Here is a 20,706-nt window from a genome sequence, read left to right as displayed (position 1 = left end):
AATGAGTATGGTACTCAAAAACAAAATAAATAGTATATCTGCAGTCTTGTCGTTAGTGTTCACCAACATATATTCCCTATTTTTCTCTTTCTTAAACTTATTGCTCATTAAACTCCCTAGTTTCTTAGTGGTTCCACTCATTTATAGCACAGGACCCTATCCAATGGGTTCCCAGATTAAACAAAATCATAGGAGTGATGCTGATGGAAAGCTCCATTATGAAAGGCTGAACCTCATCCTTCACCTGAACTTAGAACACGAGATGTTCCTGATAAAAAATTATGTGTCTGTTGGTCTCTTCATATTAATTTGAATATTCATGTAATACCTATTATTAGTAACTATTTACATTACTTGCTTGGCACATTTTATTTTTGAAGATTTATTAAACAGTGTACCTTGTCTGTCCTCTATGAAATACTCCCTGTGTTTCTGCCAGAGTCTAAATATAGATGAAGGATTAGTCATAAATATTTTCCCCCTCTTTAAGCTCTTTCCAACATCTGTGCAAAATCCCTTACTGTGAGCCCTGCCTAAGCCCCTGCAGTTTTTTTGAAATATATTAGAAAATAACGGAGACAAAATTTTCAACTAAAAACTGTACAATTCAATTTCATAAAACATGGGAACAAAAAAATCTTGAGTAAAATACATTTGATTTCAAATGAGGGAAACAAATCCTTGGCAGAGTACAGGATGAACTCTGTTTTAAAGTGCCACTGTAAAATTTTGCTTTGTCTTTCAGGATCGTTTCAAATGTATTTAGCTTTATTTTTTTTTTTTTTTTTCAGATATTCTAATAATCACCTAACACATTGCTAGTCTCCTTGCTGCCTCTGTTTTTACATTTTGCCGCTTCTTTCACTGGATTCCATTTTTGGAATGTCCCTTCTGCTCACTATGTAAATAATATATGTTCCCCTTTAATCCTCATACCTCAGCCAATAATTCCAGGAGTAATTTTCATTTATAGGTTACAGTAAATGTTTTTCTTTACTTAAGAAAAGAGGAAAGGATGAGAAAATTTCTCTGCAATTGCACTAAATATTAAAACTACAGCAGTGTTTAATATACCTGATCAGTTTCTCATTTTCTCAGTTGTTATGTGTTATTAATGCCAAATGCACTGAAATGTCTAAGTCAAATCAGTTCCATACCTTTTTCATATAAATACATATCACCTGAAATGGAGAACTCTTTTCTTTTGCTGAATTTTTAATGATAAAAAGTAATTTTTTTCCCTATTATAATTTCAGAGCTTGTAATGATATTCTGAATCCGCTACTCCAATTCAACAATTCAAGTTATGTTATTAATTCTTCATCTTTATATTCACAAAAATCCTAAAATGTTGACAATGTCAATAAAATCTTAAAAGTGGACTGTAAAAAAATGCTAAAAAAATCTTAATTCTACAAGAACTTTAATTGTCCCTGAGCAAAATAATGTTGCAGTAGCAGGCCAAAAGCATACAATACAGTAGAAGACTTAATATAATAATAAAGGTTTAAGGCCACAGTATATAATTAAAATCACCAATTGAATTTAGGGAATTAAATTTTATTTAAATAATACTAGATTTGCTGAGCCTACTAGTCTAACAGCTCTAACTTGTACAAAATTATTTTAAAAATTCTCCATTGATCACAAGGGCTCAGCAAGCTTTATTTTTTTAGGAAGCAAAATAATTGTGAACCAGAAGCTCTCAAATAAAGAGTATTCTGGTACTATAATAGAAAATGTGTGTGCAGCACATAAATTGCAGTTCTGATGGTACTTCAGAACACACTGAAGATATGAAAATTTCTCACTGAAGGTAGCAGTAGCAATAATAAATTAATTTTCTAGCTTGTTGCTTTCTAAAACCTAAGCTCATGCAAGATATTAAAAGAAACCTCAAGCACTCACACTATCAAATTTATATCAGGTGTAACTAGAAACTCTTCTAAGAAAATTGCATTCTGTTAATTTAACTTGACACATCCATTAAAAAAATAAATGTTTTGTGAACATTGCTGATATTCCAAATTATTTAGTTCATTTCAGGTTATTAAGAAAAAAAGAGAGCAGACATGATTTTCTGTTGCATTACCAGGAACAGGAAGATACATAATGAAATGTTTTGAGGCAGTGACAATTTTTCAGTTGAATAAATGATAGCGATGAACTGCTAAGGATGAATTACCTGACTAAACTGAAATACTCAAATAAGAAAGTTTTGCTTTTGCTAATCAACATTTGAGTTTGCAGATATTTTGGCAGCCATATAAATAATCACAGAGATGATGATATCTAATATTAGAGTAAATTCTGCACCAGAGAAAGGCTATTTCAATGAACAGGTCAATCTTAAATAAACCAGCTCTGAGTACCTTGAATGTGATTAATGCACATTTATGGATCTGGAATTTCACAAATCTGCACTACCGAATGCTTTGAGTTTATGGGGCTTCTCCACTGACTGCCATTTCCTGCAGTAGAGTTGTTCTGCATGTTAAATCTTATTCTCCTTCCCCATACTGAGCGTTCTGAGCTATGGGACTTCACCTTACATTCTTTGATGTCTTTGTTTGACCAGAACTGGCTTCCTTCCAGTAACACAACTAGAGACAGACAGTGTGAAAGTTTTACAGTACAGAGAATAGTTTCAAGGTTAAGGGTTGAAGAAACAGCTGTTCACTGTGAGTCTGTACAAATTTCAGTACCTGTTTTCCCATTGCTACAAATTTTCACAGCAGGAAATGGATTTACCTGCATATAAAACCCTCACACATCTATAGCAACTGGTGCAGAGAGGAGAGGCTTCAAAAATGGAACTGATTATACAGTAATTATTAGAAGCTGGGTTCAATACTTCCCCTGCAGCATTTTAGAGAATGATGAAAAACAATATGTCATCAACCTCAAGGGACAGGAAGGTTTCTCTTTATTTCCTTCAAAATGATCTTTTGTCCAAAATTGTGCTTTTCTTGCACAACTTTCATGTATTAATAGGCCAAAGAACCAGTAAGTCAGAAGGTTAATTGGAGTACTTTAATTATTATATGGAAGAAATACTAAGGACAATGAACACAATATAAAGTTAGCTCAGTGTAATTTTTAATATGTTTTTGATGTGAAAAATGATGCTCAGTTCAAAAAAACCTGGAAGAGCCAAAATGAGAATTTCTCACTTTTTAACTGTATTCTTTTTCAATTAATTTTGATTTCAGTTTTTTCAAGACAGCAGAACATGGACTGAATGTATGGAAAGAAGCAATGTTTAATCAGTTCAAAACTATGTAATTAATTCTGCTGTTAATTTATCAACACATGACCTTGCTTGGTGTTTCAAATATAACAACACATCAATTAAAATTATCACATAGCAAAAGATGCTGTCACTGATAAATCATTCATCAGCAGAAAAGGGTTTAAAGAACAGTTAACAAGGGGGAGGGGGTTTCAGAAAAGAAAATTCGTGTATTACTGGGGCCCCAAATCTCATTTACATTCTATCACCAATGCAGCTAAATCAGTATGTAAGAAAAAGTCTTACCTTGTTTTAAGTATATTCAGAAACTGCAAGATTTCTGAAAACTGTATCAGTCTAAGGGCTCTTAAAAATCTTAAACCTGCAGTAAAAAAAACCAAAGTTATAGTAAAGAATAATTCAAATGGTAACAGCACATCACAATGACAGTGATCAATTAAATCAACATAGGTAACATACAAAACGTCAAATACCTTTGAAATGCTCTTCCATATTTAATTGTTCAATGATCCTTAACAGGTATTTTTCAAATTCCTTTAAATTTATTTCCCTAATAACAGATTTTTCCTACCAGAAAGCCTTAGTTTTTGTAGAAAGCAATGGGAGGAGACACACATAGCTGAAAGCTAAGGGGGAAAAGCCTCACTGAGGTTTCTGTTGGTAGTTGAAGTGCACATGTCCTTCTCTTTCAGGCTGTCAAAGACACAGGCAGGTGTGAAACATCTCAGTCCTCCAAGCCCCTGCGTTGCTTAGTGAAAAATAACAGATCATGGGCAGGAGATCTGATAACCTGGATAAAGTAGACTGTATATGCCTGATTAAATTTGGTAAATCTTAATGACGTAAAATCTTTTACAGTAATAATGCTTCCTATCTCCACTCTAATTTCAAAAAACTCAAGCAGGAAAAGAGAGAAATTACACTTTTTCTCTTAAAAAATGGCAAATTTACTATAATTCTTTCCATCAGTCTATAACTATAGGAATATATTACATATCAACTATTTTTTAAAAAGTATTTTTACAAAGAAATAGCATTTTTATGCTGAAATCAGATTGCGTGCAGAGCAATTCCCAGACAACTACAAAGTCAGTGAGACAGAAAGAGTGAGTGCTAGAGAAACTAATATAGAAGATTAAGGGCTTAAATTATTAAAATAGCCTTATGCTGATAGTAAATGATTTGGCCGCAGATCTTTGGCATATGAATAAAAGTACACTTTGTACTGTACATATGCACAGCTTATAAAATTAAAGTAAAGCTTGAAGCATAATTTTCATTAGAGTACATCCAGGAGTTACATAAAAGTTGAGTAACGTGGTATTGCAACTGTTACAAGAAGGTTCAGAGCAGCTTCTTCTCATACATTCCCTTTATTGACATCAATTTTACCCAACTCCAGTGGGAGAAAATACTTTTTAATTCTAGAAACTTAAGGAAATATTGATCCTGGCAGATATATAAAACTGGTCACAACTTTCATCATCCCACTGGAATAAGAGGTTCCCCTCAAGCACAAAGGTACATGTGGCAAGATGTGTTTAAATCAAGAAGTTTTTCCTGCAGTATTCTTGGGAAGTTGTTAAATAAAAAACTTGTTCTTATGTTTTCTCTTGTTGAGACTCTTAAGTAGTGTTGAAGTACAATCCTGTCTATTATATGAATATAAAGTTTCTTTTTAATTACTGACTGTGGAGAACTCTGAATATTAATCACAACTTTCTAAATGGATTCAGGTAAATGAAAAGAAATTAAATGAAGCTTAATAATGCTAAATGTCAGGTCCTTTTGCAATTAGAGAATGATAACTTTGGATCATATTGCTGGAACTGTGAGAGACACATCCCTCTGTTCCACTTCCAGTCATTCCCAGTTGCTACTCCTACCCAAAGAGATGCGCTTAGACAGGGAAGGAAAGGATCCTTACTAGAAATCATAAACTTTCCAGTTCTTTTCCATGCAGTTGCTTTCATCACTCCACTTCCTATGAACCTTTATGAAAAATGGCTGAGGTGAAGGGATAACAACCCTGCCTCTCAAATATTCTGCACTGCATCCGAAGCCAATGATAAGACCAAGTTAACAATTGCTATGTTTCAAAAAGAAACCTGAGAAATGTCTAAGTTAGCAACAAAACCTCTATCTCCATTATAAGGGCTAAGATATATTTTAATTGCTGAGATATTAAATGACAGAAGAAAAATACTATGGGTTCAATGCATTTTTTGTGGAAGAAGAAAATCATTATAGATGAAGTCCTGCATTTGCTGCAGCCAACAAAATTAAAAAAAAAAAAAAATCCTTCAAAGAAGAGAATTAGAAAAAAAATAAATAAAAAAATATAAAAAAACCCCACCCAACCAAAAAAACAAAAAAGCTAGAGAGTTTGCTTAGACAGTTTAACTACAAAATGGCTTTCAATTATGAAAGCCAAAGGAATTACTACACGGCAAATTAATTCTTTCCAATATCCTGAAGTTTCCTAGGCACAAACAGATCTGCTATTATATTCCAATATGTATTTCATTTTATGTGATTTTCACAGAATCATACAATAGTTTGTGTAGAGATGAATTTTCAAGGTCATCTTGCCCAACCCTCCCTGCAATGAGCAGCTACATCAGAGCCTGTCTGATCTGACCTTGAATGTTTCTAGGCTGGAGCATCTACCACCACTCTGGGCAACTTGTTCCAGTGTTTTACCATGTTCATGGTAAAAAAATTCCTTATCTGTATTCTATGATACAGAAACTATTATCATTTTTTCTACTGCAGCAGGTCCTGTTAAAGAGTCTGCTCCCTTCAGATACTGAAAGACCACAGTAAAGTCTCCTCAAAATCCTCTTTGCTCCAGGCTGAACAACTCCAGCTCTCAGCCTTTCCTCACGGAGAGGTCTTGCCCCCTATTTTTGTGCTAAGGGGCCCCAATCTGGACACAAGAATGGACAAGAGGATAGAATTTCCTCCCTTGCCCTGCTGCCCACACTGCTTTGGATGCAGCCCAGCACACAATTGGCTTTCTGGGCTGCAAAAATACCCATGGCTGGCTCATGTCCAGTTTTTCATCTGCAAGCACCCCCAAGCCGTCTGCAGGGGCTGCTCTCAATCCCATCCTCACCCAGCCTGTGCTGACACTGGGGATGGCCCCAACCCAAGTGCAGGACCCTGTCCTTGGCCTTGTTGAGCCTGAGGAATCTCCCACAGACCCACTTCTCAAATTGTCCAGATCCTTTGGCGTCCTCTCCCCCCAGGCATGTCAACTGCACCACTCAGCTTGGTGTTTTCTGCACACCTGCTGAGGGTGCACTCAAACCCACTCTCTCACAGCTCAGATGATGTGAGCTCTTTCAGGTCTACCACCTTACCAAGAATAGAAATGGTTGATGTTTGTTTGTGCATCAAAAACAGAAAACACTAACAAAAAATTCCCCCTTTCCCAAAGCTGTTTCAGCTATATATACAAATGTGTACAGCTCTCTTTCCTTAGCAATATTTGGGAATGTGTTTTATACGAGTGGAGAAGAACTTCTTTTCTTATTAAATACCTACAAAACTGTTTTACATTTAAATGATATGATCAAGAGTTGAGATAGGGTAAGTTTCTTACGTATTACAGTGAAGTCCATCCTAATTTTGCATTTCATGGACCCTGTCTGCCAAAGTTAATTGTAAAATGATAAACAGAATGCTCAGGAAGTGCTTGCTGCTTTCTCTCCATCATGTAACTCACCTTTTTCTTGCCAAAGAGTTTTATATTGGAATTTTCTTACAGGATATGACTAGAATAGGATATGATCTGCTACAGTACAAATTATACAAAAAAAAAAAAAAAAAAGAAGTACTGAAATTTACCCAGAAAATCTCTCTAATAACAGAAAAAAATACACAGATAAAATAAAAGAAGGACCACTTGAGTTTCTCAGTCCTCTGCTTCTAACTAGATGACTAAACTACGCTTAGGAATTGGAGTTCATTTCAGCCACAATACCCAGGAAAAAGCCAAGATATTCATAGATATCAAGACCAGAAAAAGCTTTTGTGATTATAAACCAGATTCCTTAAACAACATGAGACAAAGTGTTTCATTCAACAGTTTCCACCTCTATTACAATAGTCTTAGTTGTAGTTGTAGGTATGATGATTCAAATAAACCTTCAACTCTACCACAGGATTATTTCCTTACTGCAAAAATATTTCTTTAGCTACTGTGTTGCCTGTGCAGCAGATGGTTTTCAAAATATACTGAAAATGTAAAATACGTGTATAATATTATTTTGTATCATGGTGTTCAACCTAAAATCTGTAAAAAATCTAAAAAAACGGTCACTAGGAGACGCCACTTATTGCCCAAAACCTCTGAAATCAGTTTTAGAGAAATCAATTATCTGTTCAATAGGAAGCAATGTACCATGCTGAACTACCCGTTTACATCTAGAATACAGCAGGAATACTTTTTTTCTTACTCTTTACCAAGGACCCAGCAAAATGGATGGATTCTTTAGTACAGAATAGTGATCCTGACACCGCCAATAAACCATCTGCCAACAGCAATGCAATAACATTAGAAAATTATTTTATCTATAAAGTTTACAGCAAAGTAAATAGTGTTATTCAGAGCTTTATTTGACTTTACAAGCTATAGGGTATTTTTCTGTCTGTCAGACAGTTTTGCACCCTCTCTGCTGAAGTGATCCTCTCCACTGGATTAATATACAGAAGCAAACAGGGTTAGTTATAGGTTGCAAATCCTAACCCCCTCCTCCCCCCCACTCCCCCTAAAAAAAGGAAAATGTACCATTTTAAATCTCTAAATGGAAATGCAAGGAAATCCTGACAACTACACTTATATTATTTTAATGAGATTCTAATAAATAGAAACAGGAACTGGGATATTTCTTCATTCAACATGAGAGGTGAATCAACAAGATCAACACCAAGCATTACACTGTTCCTCACCAATGAGATATGTAATCTCTTTCTTACTGCCTTAGGCAATTTATTTTTTTTGTCTAATGGACAATAGTATATCCAAAATATTGGTGTAAGGGTTCAATCCACACAGATTCTGTTTACCACTTCTATTCCTGACAAACCATTTATCAGAACAGCATCTTCATCAAACCTATCAATGGCTACTTCTATCCCAGAGTTCATTTAAGATCACATGGTTTACTGAAATCTGAAAAAAAAAAACCAACCCAGAATCCATATTTAGGAGCCATTTTTGAGACACAGGATGGAGGGGTAATTTTTAGGATGAAAAACAATTCTATTCTGAACATCTTCACAGAGTACAGCAGAGTTATCTGAGATCTTACTCCCTGTAGATAGGCTTGAAAATGAAAGTTCAAAGAAAAAAAAAGACAAGAAGAAATAGAATGGGAGGAAAAGGATGTGTCAATCCTTGGAAACAACTCAGACAAAATATTTTTATACATTTCCCCACCTCTGTTATGCAACAGTACAAGTGGGGTGAACAGCCTGCAGCACAAAAAAAAACAGTGCTCTATGACCAGGAGAGTGAAACTACAATCACGTTTAGAATCTACACAGATTGCTTTCAAACAAGGCTGTACCAAAGATTCGTTAATAAATCTCTCTGCTGCACACTCCTTCAAGCTGCAATTACATCTTTTAAATAATGACAGCAGTTTCAAGCAAAATTTCTTGCTAACACCAACACTGCAGAATATTACATTTCATCCTTCAATGAAGACTGGACTATTTGATTCTAGAATGAACCCCTTTACTGGGGAGACAGGAGTACACTGCAGTGTGCAAGTTTGGGCAAGAATTCTTCCTACAAAGCGACTTACATACTGCAGAGTTTTTTAAGCTGAAAAATAAAACAGAACATCTTTTTAAGAAGATACAGTAATACTAGCACCAGAGACAGTATAATGAACTACAGTTCTGAAGAAAAAGCTGAGTTGGACCTTACCCCAGTACGAGCCAACCCTATAACAAGACACCAAGGAGTTTCGCCAAGTACGTTGCTCTTCCTTCTCGGGAATGTTGTGTCCAGGCTTGACACGATATCCATTTTTGAACAATTCTCCATGAGATTTTTTACGCCTTCTAGTAGTTTTGTACGTTTCTGTACGAGTGCCCCCAGAAGGGTTGTGGTAGACTAAAATCTTGCTGGGAATCATGGCTGTGTATCTTCAGCTCCGGGAGCACTGCAAGTACTGTGGTCCAGTCTTCAGTCACAGCATTCACTAACAGTGAAGATGGTCATACATTTACCCTTCCTTTTCCTAATTCAGTATCAATGTGCAGAGACAGCTCCGAGTTCTTTCTTTAACAGAACTTCTCTTTGGGAGCAGATTTGTTTAACTGGACACAGGATAAAGATCCCCTCTACCAGTTGTTATCAAAAGATAATTCAGTATAATCCAATCCATTTCCGTTAGCTTGAAACAAATGGAATGAATTCAAATACAAAACTCAGCTTGACAAAACAGACTAAGAGTATCACAAACTGGATGGACAAAACAAATCACAGAAGCAAGCAGGCAGTGCAGATGCTCCTCTGATCCGTGATGTATTAGAGCTTAAAAGCCATCTTCTATCCGGATATTACCACATAAGCCTCTTTCAGATACATCAAAGAACCACACCCATTGATTCAAAACCCACAAACACGATGCTGTTCACTTGGAATGAACAGGTACACTCACAAAGAATATATTTTCTATAATTTCTGTACTTAAGGGAATTGCTTACGGTGTATAAATTTCTTTGGCAAGTTCACATGTCTATTTTCCAGTTAAAGCTAGTACCCAGAAGGCAGAGGTCACATAATCAGCCAACTCTTACAGGATTTATCCCAGATGAAATTAAAAAACCTCCAACAAATAAACATAACGACCCTTCCTCCAACCCCAGTTAACGACAGCTATCTTACTGCAGGAAAAAGAATTCAAAACAAAACAATTTAGTCATCAAGCAAGAGCACAAAGAATAGAGTCCATAGCTCTCTCAAGCAGACTTGCCCTATGAATATTCACAAAACTGGAGTTTTGTTCAGTCAACTACCACCTCATTCAATTAGATAAAGCTCTTCAAATTAAAATAATCATGACCTTTCATTACATATGATAGATTTTCTTCATTAATTTTCCTGCTTTGAGCATAATACAAAAACTTCATTGTGAAAAAAAATATCTTCATTTTAAGGAATATGCTTATTGTTCCTTTTTTATTTTTCCTTTTTTTCCCCCCTTGTTTTTTGGCCTCAGAAGACCCACAAATATACCAATGCCATCTGGAGCACAATGCAAAGCAGACACAAAAATAGGCTGCACCATGTGCTTATATGAAATACACAGGATTTCAAAGCATTTTGGAACTGTTATTAAGGGGTGGACTGCCAAATATAAAGGGGATTGTAGCACACACAAATCTCAAATTGTAAGTAACATACAGACAGTGAAACAAATTACTTCTGTGAGTTCTTTGCATTGTAACCTTTAACACTGCATTCTTACAAACAATCTGGTTACATTCCCACTGCTCACAATAGTCTATTCCACTATTCCAATAGTCAAGTCCCACTTCCTATATTCTGGAGAATATAGGGATGGGCGTTTATGTCCACATGCTCACAAACATCCACATATATCTGTGAGCACTTGAATCATCCCTCTCAAGCTGAAAAGATTTGAACAGGGTAGTACTTAACCATGTTACTAATCACATCTTGTACAGCTCAAAATGAATGCACGTCCTACTTACTTTCTGCCATATAAGGCACACTATTTTCCTTTCTGTATTTCCTCTTGACTAGTATTATAATCTTGTTATTATCCAATTTTAAACCTATCATTAGTGTACTTCATACTTAGTACAGCAAATGTTTGGGTGTAGAATCCATTTACCTTGAAAGCCTGGAACATCTCTAAAGGAAAACAGGACCGAAGCAATAAATAGCAAGAGCCAAGCTGTTTAATTTATATAACCTAGAATTTTGGTTTTAACAATTTGACAGTATTATTTTAACTCCTCAGCTTTTTGGATTAGTCAGATTTTTATCAATTTTCTTTCTTTTTGGTCCGTGCACTTAACTTATTGCATACATCAAAATTTGAAAACAGAAATTAAATTACATAAACTAGGATTAAATCTAAAATAAACCTGCTCCACAAGTTTTTTTAAAAAATGCATATAAATTTGAGCAGTAGCAGGATGATGGCATATTGTGCTGAGAAGCATTCTTCAACATCACAGCCAGCCACACAAAGCTGCTGGTATCTTCTGTGCAGATGTTTCTGCTTTCCAAATGAATATTTTTTTAGTATTTTGTTCTACAACCCAATTGCCCAAAGACACTTCTTGTTTTCAGTGATATTACAGTCTGCTGCCATCTATAATATCGATATATTACTTGGCCAATTCTTCTTTATATTCAATGTAAAATTAGATGGCAGAAAATTCTTCTCTGTAGACTAATTTATTTTTCTTATCCAGAAAAATACCTTTTAGGTATTCTAGCCCAGATGAGCATCTGAGTGAAAATCTGGAGTCCAGTTAAGCACATGAAGGTGGTGCCACCAGTAGAATATCACTGTTTCCTACCTCTGTGAGGGACACGTTCCTTGGTCTCCTGGTCTGACCTACAACTCCTAAACCTTGTGTTACCAGCAGTACCCAAAATGTCTGCTCTGAAGTATTAAATCCAAACTAATCAACAAACATTCTGTTATAAAGAGCTCTAGAATGACTTTTAACAACCTATTTTGCCTTCAATGAATCCAAGCTACTTACAAGTGAAGTTTTTCGTATTTCCTACAGAAGTACACCCTTGAAGGAAATCACTCCATGACCCTCCTTGACCTTGCCATAAAAATAGATTTACATACTTATGCAAGTACTGCTATAATTAAATGACAACTTGCTTTCAAAGTCCATCCAATTGTGAAGCTATTAAACTTAAATATTCAGGAGAAGAAAGCAAGACTTGTCAGCAGCCAAGCTCCACTTTACCATTGGCTCTGCAGGGGCTGGGTACTTGTTTTATCATCATGAAGGAGAGCAAGGAACATTAGATTCTGCCTTGGAAAATCAATGTTGTGGATAGAAGTGGGTATCAAATTATTGTCCTTTAAAACACAGGTTAGATGCAGGTGATGGATTTGCTGTGCTATTGTAGTTTACTGTTTGCTTACAGTTGTGCTCAAAAGCACAATCTGTAAAAAAACAAAAACACAAGGAAATCTGCTAAGGAGAAACCTGCTGTAGAGAAAAATAACTGTGTTATATCCTATGACTATTTGACTATTCTCTCCTTGAAAATTCATTTTTAATTTAATTTACAATAAGTGAACACAGAATTTTCCAACTGCTACCTTTTCTCTCTTTTAAATTGCTACTTCTAAAACGACAATGTAAAAACCATTTGCTGTGCACAAAATAGCCCATAAAATTTTCATTGCTGCTATTTCAAAAATGGTAAAAGTATTATTCATAGAAAAGAAAAAATAACCTGGCATGTCTGAATACAAAATCTCTACAGGTTGGTCAACAACTACTTTTTAGTACAGCTTTGTAACAACATCTATGGATTATGACAAAATCAAAATTAATTCTCATTCAGAGAATTTACCACTCATTAATCTCACTAAATTGTTTAGAAGATAAATTTACAATCCAATTTTGAGTTCCTGAGAAAATGCATGTAGTTGCATTATTTATTTTTTTATCTCCTCCTAGTATCAAAGTCTTGAAATATTAAACCATTTTCAGAAAGCTTGGCATTAGCAAGAACAAAACCAGTCACTTGATATGGAGATATTACCTTTCCTGCTTTACACCTTTTCAGGCAACAACTCTGTCATATTCCCATAAATCAAGCACAGCTGTAGCCAGTAGTAAATGAAAACCAGATCTTTACATAAAATCAGAGAGTATTAACTTGTAAACATTTTATATTACAAAAGAAGTATTATCCCACCCAAGTGATGTTGGCGCCATTTTTGACAAAAGGCTGAAACCATGAAGGGAAGAATAACCAGTATTCATATTTACCTAATGGGTAAAAGAGAGTTAAGAAGGCAAAAAATTTATTCATTTTTCATTTTTTCTATTTTTTTTAATATTACATTTGTGTAATCCTTTCCAGATACTGTAAGTCCATACTCAAAATATATAGGAAATATGCCTTTTTTAATTCTTTGATTTGGGGAGAAAAATATTAATTGTACACTTTACTGATGGTGCGATTAAAACCAAAATGATCCTTGAAGTGAGCGGTTACACCTCAGCAAGCTAAGCCTGCAAAGAGAGGTTGGAAATTTGGGGATTGCTTTCTAAAGTGACCATTACTACTCAATATAAAGAGGCTTCCTTTCCTGAAAAATGACAAGTTAGCATCTTATATAATTTTCCCTGGCATTCATCAGGAACAAATTGCACTAAAATCAGGAATATGCTATTCTGAGAGGCTGTAACCATAGGGCAGAACAAATGATAAGAACAAAGGCAAAGGAAGGGCAAAGGCCAGATCTAAAGCCTGACTCATGCTGCAGGAGGGTGATTTAAAAAAAGACTTGCAATTCTGCCTGTCTTTGCTCCCGTGAGTCACAAGGCACAGCCCATAACTGCCAAAGAAACAATGACCATGCTATGAAATAAGGCTTGAAAAGGAGTCAAGTATTCCACTTCTAATCAACTGGTATAATTTAATGCATCCTATTCAGTGAGCCTCTTTAGCCTTCCAGTTGCACAAAGGAAATAGTTAAAGAATGGATATAGGCAGATATATACAGATAATTTAATTACGAGAAATCAGTTATGAAAATTATATACCACAAAATTCTGTATGTGATTATGATCCAGGTGCAAAAACATTAATGCCATTTTCTGACCAGATGGATGACAAATATTCAAAAAATATGTACGCTTGTTCTGGTGAAGAAATAGTCTTTCACTCAGAGTACAGAACAATTCCTTGCACACTTTGTAAATTTCTATTGTACCAACAATAAGCAGAGTATTTCAGACCAGTAGGATTAAGAATTTAGTCATAAAATTCCAGAGAAATCAAAGATTATGGTGTTTTAACTGCTTTTTGCAAACACAGCTTTTGCACAGATCCATACACCATGTTTCAGCACCCCTTATTTCACCCCAATGCAGTACTAAAAAGTAGTCTTCACCTCCCCAGTATTGTATCATGTTTAAATACGAGGTCTGAGAACTGCAAGTGTCAATTCACTAAGACTGAGTCAAGAATACAGCCAGTAAAGAAAGTAGCATTTAAAGCTCCTCTCTTCAAATTCACATCAGACAGAAAATCTGGGATCTGCCTACTGAGAAGAAAATTCTCATACTTTCAGATGCACAGAAATAAAGGCTGATGTTACCCAATCAATAAGAGAAGCCAGTGAAATTTCTATGCACTATTAGAGTAGATTAGAACCAGTGCCTAGTAAAGTAGGGGTATGAAATTTTCCAAGAAGACTGTTCCTCAATTCTATTTATCATTGGCTATTTTCCACTGAATGCAGAATATTTCTTACAGGATCTGCCCGACATGCAGTGATATATAATTTTCTCTAGATTAATTTCCTAGTTAAGAGTGGACATGAAACAATTCAGATGGTATTTCCAGTAGTTTCTGCTTTTACAGCGCTGATATCTACAATTTGCCCACAACAGGAAGAAAAGTGAAGCAACACAGAAAGAACCAAGTATGGAATTTAACAGATAATAAAAGCCCAAATCATACCATTTGCTTTACAAACCATCCCATCTCATTTGAATTTATAGTCACAATATTTTTACATTAAAATATTCCTCACTTCACTTTCAGCACACAGTCTCAGTGCTCTATTTGGCTATTAATAATCCAGCTAGCTCTCAACTAAATAAAACCTTCTGCTGGGCTCTGTAGGTATGATCCACACCCCCAAGTCTAGTGTCAGCTGAAATTACTCCCCATCTTCAAGCAAATGACACTTTGGATGGCCAAGGGGCTGCAGTGGGGATGAATGAGACTGGCATTAACCTTTGGGTACACAGTGCTTGGAAAGGCACCAGTGCAGCTCTGCACCACGAGCTCACCCATACACAAAAACTCCTTCAGTTTTGTAGGAAAATGCTCCACATAGTGTTGGGCTGATCAAAGGAAAACATAATCAGCAATTAGGAAGACAAAGCTGACAGATAATTTATACTGAGAAGCAGAGTAACTAGGTGATAATGGAGAACTTAACGACTAGAGAGTTTTGAGTACATCAGAAATCTCAAAAAGCATTTTGCTCTCAGTCATCTGTGCTTGAAAGGGACTATCCCAATTTACTTTTGATTATGAAGATTATGGTCTTTAGATATCCCAACTTTCATGCAAAACCTCTTCAAAATGAACTTCACACTAAAGATAAGATACAGCTGGTTCGTTTCAGCTAAACATCCACAGTGATGCTACAGTATCACTGTTTTGAATAAAACCAGCACTCCTTGAAGGATAATGCTGAATAAAATGCTGTGTACTAAACCTGTCCATGTAGCACAGTTCCATCTGCCTTACTTTATAAAGGTGATTTTAAAAGATGGCAAAATAATTTCCCTCTATAAATCACCTCTAACTGCAACAAGAAAATGGCTTTAGAAAGGAAGTTTAATAGCAGTTTTACTTAAGTAGAAGCCCTCATTTTTCTGCTCTAACACTATTTTTAAATTAAAAGATGCATTATTCTGGTTTTTTATCTGCCACCTGTTATATATTTACTAGCAACAAACAAATGAAATTATAAAGTAAAATAGACTGCTTTTCCAATATTCAGCTCTTGAATCAAAGTTGCATCTGGAGAAATATCACAGGAAAACCTGCTTCTGGTAAATAATGCCTGTGCAATTTTGTAGAAAAACTCAGATAACTGAAGCCTAAAATACCAAGAAAATGTAATATTTTTTTCACTTCATATCCTTTTATACATATCAAAGCAGAGAAGATCACCAGATAGATTTAGAGAAAAGTCTTTAATAATCATATACAATTTATAAACACAATGCACCAACTTTTTCAAAAACCATTTAAACTTAAATGCCTGAATGAAACAAAAATGCACTCTCAAGTTTAGTAGCAGCTTCTTTAACATCGTTCCAAATTAATAAGTTCCCTGAACAGAAGAAACTAAGAAAAGCAACAAAAAAAGTTCCCAAAGCATGCAGATGCAAGCAATGCTTGGACTCTGAGCACCATTGTCTTTATTGGCAAACTTTCTGGCAATCCATTAGGTGAGCCACAGCAGTGCAAGTAGCTGTGGAGGAGTCAGTATCTTCAGAGTGGTGCAGAAATAAGTCCTTCATTTTATGGATTGCTCTGCTCTGTTTCTATTTTCATTTCGAATTTGATATAGTATGATACTAAACACTGTTCAAGGTGATAACAAGGTTAATGAAGGCTAAATGTCTGCGGGTCAGTAGTGAATCAAGTACAAGCCCCGTATAATGTAAGAATATAAATAAACACTAGAGAATGTTAAGCATTCAAAAAATTGATGTGAAACAAGTGGCAAAATGTGACAAACTATGAAGGATACTGTTCCCTTGCCTTAAGTCAATATTGTATGAAACTGCCAGATGGTATAAATATCCTGCAATTCAAAACTCCAGAAAAAGCCTTAAATAATTCAGCTCTAAGACTATTTCCCAAATTTTCCTACTCTATACGCTGTCTGACTCTGTATAGTAAAATACCGCAACCATAAAGACAGAACACTTCATAAAGGAACAGATTTTCAGCCATCCAACCATTAATTCTGAAATGTCATTTGAGCAGGAAGGTCAAAACTTAACAGATTCACAGAATGTTTTGAGATAGAAGGGATCCACAAGGATCAAGTACAACTCTCAGGTATATGGCCCATCCAGGGACTGAACCACAACCTTGGTGCTACCAGCAGCAGGCTCTGACCTGGCTGTTCTCATGTTGATACCTGGAGCACTGAGGCACAAGAAGTCATTTTACCTAATCCCAATGGAGTTTGGACCTCTCAGGTGAGGGTCAAGCAGTGCATGTAAAAAAAAAACATATTAACAAAGTTTCCTCTTTTGAATGTGGAATTATAACGTGAGTGAAAAATCTTAACCAAATTCTCTCTTGATTTTTCTTAGTTTCATATATATAAAGTGAAGTGACAGAATTGCCAAAAGATTACTGGCAGGATATGAATGATCCAGTTTAAATAAACTTCCAGTCTCAAGTGAGTACCTAAGTTCCATCAGAGCCCTTTGATATGCAGGAAAAAACAGACGCAAAAGAACTTCCTCAAGTCTTGTACAGAATTCTTAACTTCTAATCTTTCTAGTGAAACCTCAACTATCTTTGCATCAGTTTATACCAATTCCAGTCTCAAGAGGATTTGCTTTTGCTTAATTCAGTCTTGCAAAAAAAGTCAGGAGGAACACAGATATGCAGTTTGGGGTTTTTAATTACTTAAACTGAATAATGCATCTTTTCTTAATTCCACATAAGGCCAGACTCACGCACCACAGAGCACACCAGACAACTGGTGCTGAATTAATGAGAACTGCACGGACATTGCTGTACATTTGGACCAGGGCTTAGAAGACAAAATAGTTCCTTTGAGCAGTGTTGCAGAAATTCCAAACACAAAGCGAGCTAAAGATCAAAAACAGTAACCAGAGATCACAGAACTCATGTTAAAAATGCCAAAATATAAACTATCATGTTCTAGGTATAAAGCGTTCCCCTTTTGGATTTATGCAGGTATCAATTTTATTACTTAAAAAGTTGCTTGTAAACAACAACCATTCAAAATTCAAAGTTGAGAAGATCCCACTCAGCAACAAACTTACTCAGATTCAAAATATTTAAAAACACAGTAAAAAAAAAAATCAATAAAAGAAGCCATCAGGGGAATTACAACTGGATAATGTATAGACTAGACTGAATTCCTACAAGAAACTCTACATATTAACATACCATTTGAGAGACAAGGAATGGAATTTTATTTTCAACTGGTCATTCAGCTGACATAAGATAAGAAACAGTCAAATTAAAAAAAAAATCAACCTAATCTCTCATATTAACATTAAGATCTCTCACATTACCATTAAGGAAAGTGTGCAAGTCAGTAACATGTGGTAGATAGCTAAAGAAAATTTGGAAATCATCTGACTGATGATAACGTGACACTAAAAGAAGCATTTTTAACTGCCCCTCATTCAAATGCCAGAAGACAGAATAAATAATTGTGGGTTCCCTCAGCAGTTTGAGGGAATGGGTTCTCTCCTTTTACAGTATTATTCCACAATCTACTAAAGACAAAACTCAGCAGTCAGGGTAGCCTCCACTGAAGCACAAGAACTTAATTACAGAGTCAGAAAGACCATTAGAGAATCCAAGGGCAGCTGTAAAGTAATTAAACTGATAATACAAAGAAGGATAAAAGGAAAATAGTCTGTTTTTTCACCTAACATCCAGTTCTTGGGAACATATTTCAACTGGACAGAAAAGGATCTGGAGAAAAGAAAATTATGTAATATCTTTTAAAAAATGCAAAATGTTTGGCTATTAAAGGAAATTGAAGTGATCTATTTTTCAACATAAATCCTTTATACTTGCTATTACTATCCTGTTATTATCCTAGAGGGGAGTATTACCGAATTAAATATGAGGAAAAATAAAATTGGTTATTATAAACTATGTAGAATTTAGCAGTCAATCTACATAAAAAAAGCATTTTGTGTTTCTCAATTACTAAATTGGGAAGACTTTGATCTTCAACATTTATGGATTGATGTCCAGAAAAAACGTAACACAGAACACCAACCAATGGTAACAACAGATAATTTTGCTCCATCAACTAATGTAAAGTCTAGCTGCTTATGTTACTTTGTATGAAATATAAACAGTTTGGCTTACAGCATGGTATCTGAAAAACATATGCTGAAAAACATTAATATACCTTTAGAAGTTCTAAATGTTATAACCCTGAAAGAATACTGAGAGTGTTTCACTGAAGGGAGGGTCAGTTGTATGACAAATAGATCTTACTAGGAATTCAAATTTTGGTCACTTAATGAAAATACTAATTATGTGTATTATTCACAAAAAAAAAAAAAAAAAAAAAGTCCAAAATAGTTAGATTTTTTTTTCCGTTTCAGAACAGCAGAATTCAAAAAAGAATAAAATGTTTATGATAACCAACCACAGACTTATTGCACTGCAAAGACATTTTAATTGTTGTGTTGCATGACTAGAAACATGGTGGACATTTCAGTAATGATGGAGAAAAAGCAGAAATTTCCCAAATATATTTTATTTCATAACTTAGAAAAAGGTAATCATGTAATGATTCCATACTCGCCTTCCTAATGTGATTAAGGAGACCAAGGAGAAAGCAAATAAACACACCTATTAAGCCAGACATTTGTAAATCATCATGTCTTGGTAACTTGCATCCAATAGCTTTTAAAACGCTGCGGGCTACTTAGTGTTGGTTTTAGGCAAGTCTGCCATATATAGTTTATAGAAGTTCCAGAAGAAAGTTCATGTTATTTCCATAAGCTCAAAAGAAATAACCATGAGCCTATTAATTAATCTCAGACAAAACAAAGAATTCTACTACAAAGTAATTAAGTAGTCAAGATAAGTAATTATATTTAAGTATACATTTAGAAAAGCATCATATGCCATTTGCTTTTCCATTAAATGACATGTTTGAATGACAGAGCTATAAATACTGGTGTCATTTACACAGCATTGCCATGGCACTCATTAAATGGACTAAACCCCAGGGAGTCTTCAAATGTATCTGGCATGTCTTCCCTGGAAGTCTTGTTAGGAATGTGTTCTTGACCTTAAGTTATTTAATGTTTCTATTCATGTTCTGCCTAATATTGTTAAGCAATGATACCAGAGGATGAAATGCTTGATAATGAAGACAGTGAGTGACAAGCAGGGCTTGAAATTGTGTAAAGCAGGACAGCAACAAACGATATGTATTAGTTTATAGATAACATTTCCTTGTATTTAACTATAAATTTAGAACTGGGTTTTTTATTTTCTTCCCCTTAAGATACATTCTTGCTCAGCCAGGTTATTGATGAAGGAGGTCAGACTAGTCCATCCAGCCTGGAAAATACAGTATGAAGCACTTTTTGAAGCAGCTATGATATTAACTTTCAACAGCTTCTCAAAATTCAGAAACTAAGACTACTTTTGGTAAGCCTGACACTCATTCACACATGAAAAAATCAAGATCCCTCCCTGCCTATCGACCCTCCCCATCAGAGCAGAACAGAAATCAGAATGTTTTTAGGGTCATTTTTCTGTGCAATGTTAAGTACCACTCACAGAGATAGACTAGGGACTGTTGATTTAAATTATCCCATTTGCTTTGAGTTCACAGAGGTAGAGAAACAAGTACACAGTTCCCATGCATGTCAGATGACAGACACTAATGACACTTGAAACTAGTGCT

At 35.2% G+C, this 20,706-nt stretch overlaps 1 protein-coding gene across 6 annotated transcripts in view; it reads right to left on the bottom strand.

The window, feature by feature from the left end:
* Positions 1–20,706, bottom strand: part of KCNMA1 (potassium calcium-activated channel subfamily M alpha 1) — a 412,932-nt gene that overhangs the window by 145,788 nt on the left and 246,438 nt on the right. For all 6 annotated transcript variants that reach the window (XM_083866064.1, XM_083866060.1, XM_083866061.1 and 3 more), the window contains exon 6: positions 3,539–3,614. In XM_083866064.1, the coding sequence (XP_083722190.1) occupies positions 3,539–3,614 (76 nt within the window). The remainder of the gene's footprint in view (positions 1–3,538; positions 3,615–20,706) is intronic.

The sequence above is a fragment of the Zosterops lateralis genome (genome assembly GCF_965231275.1).
Source record: "Zosterops lateralis genome assembly, chromosome: 8".
Taxonomy (NCBI): Eukaryota; Metazoa; Chordata; class Aves; order Passeriformes; family Zosteropidae; genus Zosterops; species Zosterops lateralis.
Note: the sequence above shows the minus strand (reverse complement) of the source record. Positions and strands in the feature narration are given on the sequence as shown.